This window comes from Ursus maritimus, unplaced genomic scaffold, assembly GCF_017311325.1.
Source record: "Ursus maritimus isolate PB19 unplaced genomic scaffold, ASM1731132v1 scaffold_3, whole genome shotgun sequence".
Lineage (NCBI taxonomy): Eukaryota > Metazoa > Chordata > Mammalia > Carnivora > Ursidae > Ursus > Ursus maritimus.
Genome location: NW_024425563.1, coordinates 15,488,828 through 15,498,104, shown reverse-complemented (window position 1 = coordinate 15,498,104; position 9,277 = coordinate 15,488,828). Strand labels below are relative to the sequence as shown.

The 9,277-nt window shown below is 38.5% G+C and overlaps 1 protein-coding gene across 1 annotated transcript in view; it reads left to right on the top strand.

Annotated features, from left to right (window-relative positions):
• Positions 1-9,277, top strand: part of AKR1D1 (aldo-keto reductase family 1 member D1) — a 48,323-nt gene that overhangs the window by 6,456 nt on the left and 32,590 nt on the right. Inside the window, exons 2-3 of the mRNA XM_008697375.2 lie at positions 5,383-5,550; positions 8,637-8,753. Of these exons, the coding sequence (XP_008695597.2) occupies positions 5,383-5,550; positions 8,637-8,753 (285 nt within the window). The remainder of the gene's footprint in view (positions 1-5,382; positions 5,551-8,636; positions 8,754-9,277) is intronic.

Genomic DNA, 9,277 nt, shown 5'->3' with positions numbered 1-9,277 from the left:
ATATATGCACTCCTTCCATATATATATGGAATAATGGTATATATGTATATATATACATATATACCATTCCTCTCCAGAGGCAATTAGTACTAAACATCAAGCTGCAAAAAAATGGTGTGGGGAAGGAGGGAGCAGTTGGGGATAACAAAAAAAAATACCAGGGAGTAAAACATTGGTTTATTTTTTAAAAATACTAACCTGCCCAAGTTACAATGAATCAAAAGGAGAAGAGACAGGACACATAGAGATCAGGTGAGAAGGCTTCTACAATAAATCAGGCAAAAAAGAACAAAGACTTGAATGTGATTGGTAGCTGTGAGGAAATTAATTTGGCTGGAGCCTAGGAAGGAAGTAACTTGGCTGAAGGCACACATTGTTGGGGGAAGCTCTACAAAGCTGGCAACCAATTGGATCTAGGCTAAGGAGAACAGATAACATGGTAGATCCAAGGCCAAAAATGATGCTTTAGGCCCAAGTTCTTCTAATCTAAGGCTTTGGAACTTATTGTCTTACCTCTTATTTTTGATCTACCTCCTTTTCTTTTTTTTATGGTTAAAATTTTGAAATACAGTGGACTTAAGGACGGACAAATACTTTTATAGCTAACACTGTTAGCTATAAGATCCAAAATTAGAACATACCAAACCCCAGAAACTTTCTCAACCTGAATGCTTTCCTCCCTCAAGAAGGGATTGCTCTTCTAATTTTTATGGTGATGACTTTCTTGCTTTATTCTAAGAGCTATGCAACTGTAACATACATTTCTATACAATTTTTTAAATTTATGTGAATAGAAACACTGGACGCACTTTTTTTCCTGCTTCTTTTTCTAAATATAATGTTGTAAAAGTCACCCATGTTATTAATCATGGTCTTTGACAATTTTTATTGCTCTGTGATTGCTTAATTATAAGAATATGTCAGTATCCATTTTACTGTCGATGGGCGTTTGAACTGCTTCCAGTTGGGGGCTTTGCAGACACTATTGTGCAGAGTCCTACACAGGGGTCTTATTGTACACACGTATGAGTTTCACTAAGATATACACCTAGGAGTGGCAATGCTAGGTGTATATCTAACATTCAGTATGTATCTTCAATTTTCGGAAATGATGTCAATGTAAATAATTTCCAAGGTATTCATATAATTTGCAGCCCTTCCAACAATTTATGAGAGTACCCCTGCTCCACATTCTCACCAACATTTGGTGTCTTTTTAATTTATGCAGTTCTCGTAAGTGTGGAATAATCTCTTATTGTGGTTTAATTTCCATTTCCTTTACTATTGATGAAATTGCCCAGATTTTTATATTTTTATTAAACATGTTGATATCTTTTGCAAAGTGACTGTGCCTTCTGTGCATTTTTCTCTAATGAATGTCTGTTTTCTTATAGGTAGTGGATTTGTAAAAGATCTGGTATGAGTCCTTTGTCAGTTACAGCTATGTGAAAATATCTCTTCCTATTTGTCTTTTTACACTTCTAATGGTGTCTTAATGAACGGAGTTTCTTGATTTTAATGTGGTCACGTTTATCCCTCTTAATGAATCATTAGTACTCTCCGCAGTTTAAGAAATCCTTCTTTACCCTGGTGTCTTAGGTTGGCTACTCTGGAGAACAGCCTCTGAGAAGGAGCTTGGCATGCAGGAGGCTTAGAGGGGAGTGCTCTCAGGAATCAGACCCATAGGGGAGTGAGAAAAGTAAGTCCGCGCAGTGGGGAGAGTTGCTCATTAGTCCCACAGGGTGCTCTGGAATGGTGCTACAGCGTTGTGCTAAGTTGAGGTAAGAGAGCCAGGCTGTTATACCCTGTCTCATTCATAGAGGGGCTCAGATGTGAGTAACCAGCAGCCAACACTGCTGGCAGCTGAGCAAACGAGTGCCTTTATCCTGTGGTACACCATGACAGCCACTACAGTTTACCCTCGGCGCCAACTGAACCTACTGGCGTTGTGTGCCAAGTTCACTCCTGGGAAAATCTCTTCCAGAATTTTGTCTCTCTCCTGGAAAAGTTTTTAAAGGGGTAGGTTAACAGGATGAAATGGCTCCTGCTGTTTAAGCTGTCTTCAAGTTGCAACTTATCTTCCTTGTGGACTACCCATTCTAGATTTCTCTCACCCTTAACCAACATCTCTTCTGGTCCAGGTGGCTTATGAAATATTACAACCTAGATCCTCATCTCGCAAGTTGTCTGAGTCCCTGGTCCACTTATCCTTCTCAGATCATGGCTGCTGCGCTTATCCATTAACTAGCAAAAGTGAGATGGGGTATATCATTGGATGGCCTAGGTGCCCAATGTTTTCCTCCCTGGCTCATCATGTGACAGTGAAGGAGCCCTCTCTCCTCCAGGGATAAAGTTACTTACCCCTGCCAGTATGGCAACATCTTTCCTCAAATACTGAGCTCTTGAAATAAGGAGACGGGGTATCCCTGGGACCTAAGACTAGGAACTAGGATCCACAGAGCCTCAAATTCAGGGATAAGAAGTACTCATTTTCTAAGTGAGTCAAAGGGAGTAATGCTAATCTGAACCACTCCTACTGTGTGTTCAGACTTGTGTATTCTACTTACTGGGGACACAACACCATATAATGGATGTTGACCTAGGGTACGTGTTACATCCTAGAAGATGGCACCGCAACCTTATAGGGTTCTCCCCTTTCTTAAATGGAGGAAGGGTGCTGTTGACCATTTTAGGAAACAGAATTCTTTATTTCACTGATATCATCCCTAATGGTGGAGTCAAAATTTTGCATTTAAGATTCTACTATCATATCATTTATTTGAGTCTCCAAATATGGTATTCTCTTTGATCTTTCTGAATTTTCCTTAAAGTGAATTTTCTTAAAGAATCTGTCAGAATGTACATACAGTTCTCTTATGCTACATTTAAGAATTATAAAGAAACATTTTTCTCACATCCACATTTCCAACTAGTTCCTCCATATTGATTAGAATTAAGTCCAAAATAGTTATTCACCTCACGGCTGCTTCTGCCATCTGAAGGAAAATATTTTTAGCAAGCAAAGACTGTACCAGACATTCAGCTTTTAGAAAAGGCTCTTTAATGGTAGCTGGATAATAGAAGACTCTCACTACTATTACTTATTTCTGCACCATGTCTTTATGAAATAAAACATCATTCGTCTATTACTTCAGGCTAATGGTCAGTACCATGCTCCTAACTTAGTCTTTGTCTTTCTCATTTTTTTAAAAGATTTTATTTATTTATTTGACAGAAATAGAGACAGCCAGCGAGAGAGGGAACAGAAGCAAGGGGAGTGGGAGAGGAAGAAGCAGGTTCCCAGCGGAGGAGCCTGATGTGGGGCTCAATCCCAGAACACGGGATCATGCCCTGAGCTGAAGGCAGACGCTTAACGACTGAGCCACCCAGGCGCCCCTGTCTTTCTCATCTTTATGCTAAATGCTCTCCCCTAAGCCTCTTGTCTTGGGTTGTTCTTTGAAAATATAAGCATATACTTTAATATGCATTGTTTGGGGGTTTTTCCCTTGTATTAAATCTGAGTTCTATAGAACTCAAATTGCAGCCACAAAATCTCAGTGCTATTTCTGAGATTATATTTACCATTTCATATGAAGCTATATTCTCTCATTAATACTATGTATATACCTGATAATGGAAGTAGTATTTTCAATTTTTTCCCTTTAATTTCTGGATTCTACCCTAAGCCTCCTCTTCCAGTGTACTTTTGTTGTCATACTTGCTGTCGTCCATAACATCTCATTTTACGGGATGTTTTGTGGGGCTTTTTGGCCTCAATTTCCATTCAAGCTCTATTAATCGTGTCAATTTAAAAAACCAAAGAGGTATTTATGACATTCCTGGAATGTGTGTCTCTTTTCCTAGCTATTTGATATTTGTGACTATGAATCCTATTTTCTAATACCATCTGTATAGCCGATTTGTTCATTTTTCATATCCTCTTATCTTCTCAATAGTGATGACTTTTCAACTGAAGTAGGGAAAGAAAATATAATTTATGCTTCCAGGACTTTTTCTATCCAGCCCAGGATGATAAAGTCACTGGAAATGCAAGAGATTTCTTGTCTCACTCATTCTCAATAAATTGACTTCTGAGGGCCAGAATTCACAGGTCCGTTGAGGTTTGTCAAGCATTTGGTTAGAACACTGAAGATCTAGAAGCAAGCACAAGTAGTTCTCAACATTTGTGTACGAGATCAGAATGCTCACCGTCTGAATATGAGGTCAGTTACAATCTACAAATAAGATTAACCCTGTACTCCACGTACAACCTAAAAGATGATTTGAACATTTTATTCACCGAGACTAGATGCTTGTCTTCATGGAAATATCCATCAATGCTTCTATCTCCCCTTAAGAAAAAAATGTAACTAAAATGAGACACACTCGTACATTTAAAATGTCATGATAACTAAAGAACAGCGACTTCTGTGCAATCTGAAGAATGGATAATTTATACTTCCAGGGTCAAGAGTTTGTCAGGTCTTTTGGCTCTGACAATGTTCAGGAGAGAGGATAGTCTTATGCTTCATGAAGGTTAATAAAACGAACAAAGATCTGGCTACTGAATTTGATAAAAATATATCTTGAAAATCTAACATGCCACCCAACACTCTTCTTTCCCAGTTTATTGAGGAATAATTGACATACAATAAACTGTACAGATTTAAATTATTCATGTTGATAAGTTTGACTCATGTACACCCATGAAGCCATCACTATAATCAAGATGGTGAACATATCCATCACTGCAAAAGTTTCCTTGTGTTCTTTCATAATCCCTCCCTGCCACCCGTGCCTGCACTCCCTGTCCCCCACCCCAAGTAATCACTGATCTGCATCTGGTCAATACGTTAGTTTCCATTTTCTGGCATTTTATATAAATGGAATCATAATGTATTTATTTTTCATCTGGCTTCTTTCACTTAGTATAATTGTATAGATATTCACCCATGTGGTTATAGTAATACTTCATTTCTTTTTATTACTGAATGATATTCCATTCTGGGGATGTATCTCTGTTTATCCAAAACTTTGATTTATAATGGAGCCTTCTTCAATGAACATGTACCTTCCTATAACAACATAGCTGTCATGCAATCTCTTGTCACTGGTAAAACTGGTCAAGTTACGTTTCTGAGGCCACGAAGCTAGGGCAGACTAGGTATGGAAGGAGTCCCCCACTGAGGGTGGGAAGGAAACTCCCTGTGAGGTCAGTGTCCTCAGCCTCCAGACACCATCTTCCAAGCACAACAGCATGTAATCAGAAATTTGTCCTTTTTGTTGTAAAACAATGTCTATGTGCAGAGTATCCTGATGAAGAATGATTAAAGGAAAGGTCCATTTCTCTTCTTCCCCACTACAATGCCCTTGCCATTTCAGACCCCTAAGGGGACCTGTGCGAAATCAGTGAAGATTGCCATCGACACAGGGTACCGGCATATTGACGGGGCCTATATCTACCAGAATGAGCACGAAGTGGGGGAGGCCATCAGGGAGAAGATAGCAGAAGGAAAGGTGCGGAGGGAGGATATTTTCTACTGTGGAAAGGTAAGATCTTCCCTTCACCCTCCAACTCCTTATATTAATATTGGATCTCGTATCACTTGTCTCTGTTAAAGAATGTTGGGCTCACCCAGAAGAGTGAGTTCTCAACTCCCAAATTCCTCATTCTTGCCCAGAATTCAGGGACTGATTATTTAGCCCGTTGAAGATTAGGGCAAATCTCCTTCTTCATACATGGGCATTGATTTAAGACAATATGGGAAGAGCCAAATCTACAAAGCGGAAAAATTGGGGAGTAGAGGCAAGGTGGGGGGGGAGGTGGTTCATATTACATAAGCATTTGCCAAAGCTTTCTTTAAAAGGTCAGCCATCTTTTTTTTCTATGCCTATTTGTCCATAAATCGCTAATTTTTTTTATTGAGCTACAATTCGCATACCATAAAGTTCACCAATTTAAATCAGTGGCTTTTCGTGTATTCACAAAGTTGCATAACCGTCACTGCTACCTAATTCCAGAATGTTATCATGACGCCAAAAAGAGCCCCATACGCACCAGTAGTCACTCCCCATTTTTCCTTCTCCCCCCAGTCACTGGCAACCACTGATCTGCTTTCTGTCTTTATAGTTTTTTTTTTTTATTTTGGACCTTTTATACAAACCAAATCATATGATATGTGGCCTTTTGTATCTATCTGCTTTCACTTAGATAACATTTTCTAGGTTCATTCATGTTATAGCATGTATGAGAATTTCATTTCTTTTTTCATGGCCACATAAAACTCTATTGTATGGATATATGACGTTTTGTTTATATCACCACTCTGGAGCATTCGAAATTTCCAATGTTAGAAATCACTATCCACTGAAGAGCAATCAGAAAGATAAAGCATCATGATTAAAATGCAAGCCAGTGGAAATATAGATGCATATTTACAGGCAGCTTTGCAGAAATAAAGCTGTACAACTTTGGAGAATGAGTAATACAATTCTCCTGAGTGTTCTAAAAGAGAAGAAGATATGGCTTCTGACTTCATCCACTCCCCAGACATCCCCTCCTCCCAGCTCCTTACTCAGGCTCCTTGCCAAGCTCCCAAGGAGTTTGTGGTTCCCCAAGTCCCCAGTCACTTATGGATTATGATTCTAAGGGGCTACATAGGGCCACTATCCCAAAATATCAGCCTGAAGCTTTTTACTTTATTATAGCTTTACAATTTCGATTCTTTAAGATTTTATTATTACAGTGTCTCCTTAGACTAAACACCAAATCTTAACCTGGTATTCCCAAAATGTTTCTGGTGAAGAATAATCTTGAACTCAGATCCTGAGAACTTAGGACAAAGCTGCCTACCCAAAGCCAGAAATAGTTATGGAGATTTATGTCTCATCCTAAAATTTTTTCAGACTTCTATTTCCCCCCCATAATGTGTTCCCATTTGTTTATTTTGTTTCAATGTAAAAATAAGGTTTTAAGTTACCACCCAGAAAAATAAACCAAAAAACTTTTCTTATCTCCCCTGGCAAACAGCTAAAGCTGTTGCAATATTTATTGTGTTGGAAAAATTGAACCCAATTAAGTCATCTATTTCATAAAGTTGCTATGAGTTAATGTTTACAAAGCACTTAAACACAGTACCTGGCACAGAGCTAGGACTATATATGTTTGTTGAATAAAAAATAAATTAAAATGTATAAAACAGAAATTTCAGCTAGATGGGATGGCAGCAATAACACACCAAAGGGGCCCACGGTAATGAAAAAACACATTTTTCTGCTACTCTTTCCACATTGTTTTCTCTTTTTTATGCATTTAAGGCAAGAAAAAATTATTGTCCAACATAGAGAAAAACCAAATTTTACCAATTTTGCTTGCCCTTACTTGTGACAAAAAGGGTACAGAAATTTAAGTTTTTTCCGCAAAAACACTTTGAACAAATTTGATGCTCTAAGAAGATGTGTTAACTTTAACTTACCCCAGGGTTCTGAGGATCCCTCAGTACCCTATGCTTTATAGACCTTCAGGGTACACATGCTCCAGTTCAACAATCTAAGCCTTTATCTTTCATTACCTAACACTTTAGAGATTGAGTAATTTCATTTTCTTTCTTTTTTTTTTTGTTAAGCTAAGTTTCTTTTATTTTTTCCAGCTTCATTGAGGTATAATTAACATATAATGTTGTAAACTTAAGGTGGACACCATGTTGATTTGATACATTTATGTATTGCAAAATGATTACCACCATAGTATTAGCTAACACCTCCAAATCGTATCACGTAATTACAATTTCCTTTTTGTGGTGAGGACATTTAAGATCTATTCTCTAGCAACTTTCAAATATATAATATAGTAGTGTTAACTATAATCACTATCCTTTATAATAGATCCCCAGAATTTATTCATCTTATAACTGGAAGTTTGTAGTGTTTGACCAACATCTCCCCATTTTCATCTGTGGCTAGCTGTCAAATTACTGACCTTTACTGGAGAGGCCCAGGCTGGGTCTTCCACACCACTGTTTTGGTGACATTATCAGTTTAACCAGAGAGCCAGTAATTTCTTAGCAGAAATTGGCAGAATTTCCCTGGGGTCTCAGTAGGACCAAATGAGAACAAAGGAGCAGAAAAAGGAAATCTAAACATTTGCAATAATTTAAAGTTTTGCCAGCTTCTGCACCACCTGTCACAAGGTGGAGGATCCATTGAAGTCACTCTCACAACCATTTTTCTTGTTCCGCTAAAGCACCTCTTTTATCAGAGTGTCATGAAAATAAAGCGCTAAGCCCAACCAGCTGGTCAGATGCATGTGCCCTATGTACACAATGAGGAGAAGTGAAAGTGCTGAGGGTCAATTCAGAAATTAACAGAGAGCAGGGCAAGACTTTGTCACGGAGCTAGGTGCTCTGTGCTTCAGGTGGATCTTCAAACCTCTGGGACATATTTGGCTAAAATACACTCCAGGTGTCAAGAGTCGTGTGAGCTCATCCTATACCCAGATGACACTGCAGCATAAAGATATTTTTGTAAAATGAAATGAGTGAATAATGTATGTGAGTGCTTTGTTAAGAATAAAGGGCTGCATTTTATTAAAAAATCAGTATAGATGTTAGTTAACTATCACCTTTTTATTCTTTCAGCTGTGGGCTACAAGGCATGTCCCAGAGATGGTCCGCCCAACCCTGGAGAAGACACTTAATGTCCTCCAGCTAGATTATGTGGATCTTTACATCATTGAAATACCCATGGCTTTCAAGGTAAGTTCAGATGCCTAAAGGTTAGGTCTCTGCTCTTTGGCAACGATGAACCAGCAGCTGTGCATGTGAAGCTATGAAGCTAGTTTATTACTTATCACCATAGAGTGTTAAGGGGTTTTGTTGCTATACATCAGTACTGACCAACCCCAACAAATGCCTACAAAGATTATGTGTACCAGACTCAGGCCTGGAACCCTAGTTTCTGGATTCATAATCCAATGCACTTGCTCTTATATCTGGTCTTTACAATTATAGTTTAAACTCTCTCCATCAAACCAACATGTAGTCCCCTGACTGTATTCTACATTTTAGTTACCTAGCATTCAGGCACACCCTTCTTCCTGTTCACACAGTCATGAAAATGTCTCTGCAGGACATAATGCAACATAATATATACAACTGAAAACTTACCCACCCTCTCCAGAAAGAAATAACCCAAAGAATAGTCATCTTTTTGGAGCCAGATTCAAGGTCAGGGTGTCTATGTGATATTTATTCTTGTAGTTCAAATTCACTCCTTCTTT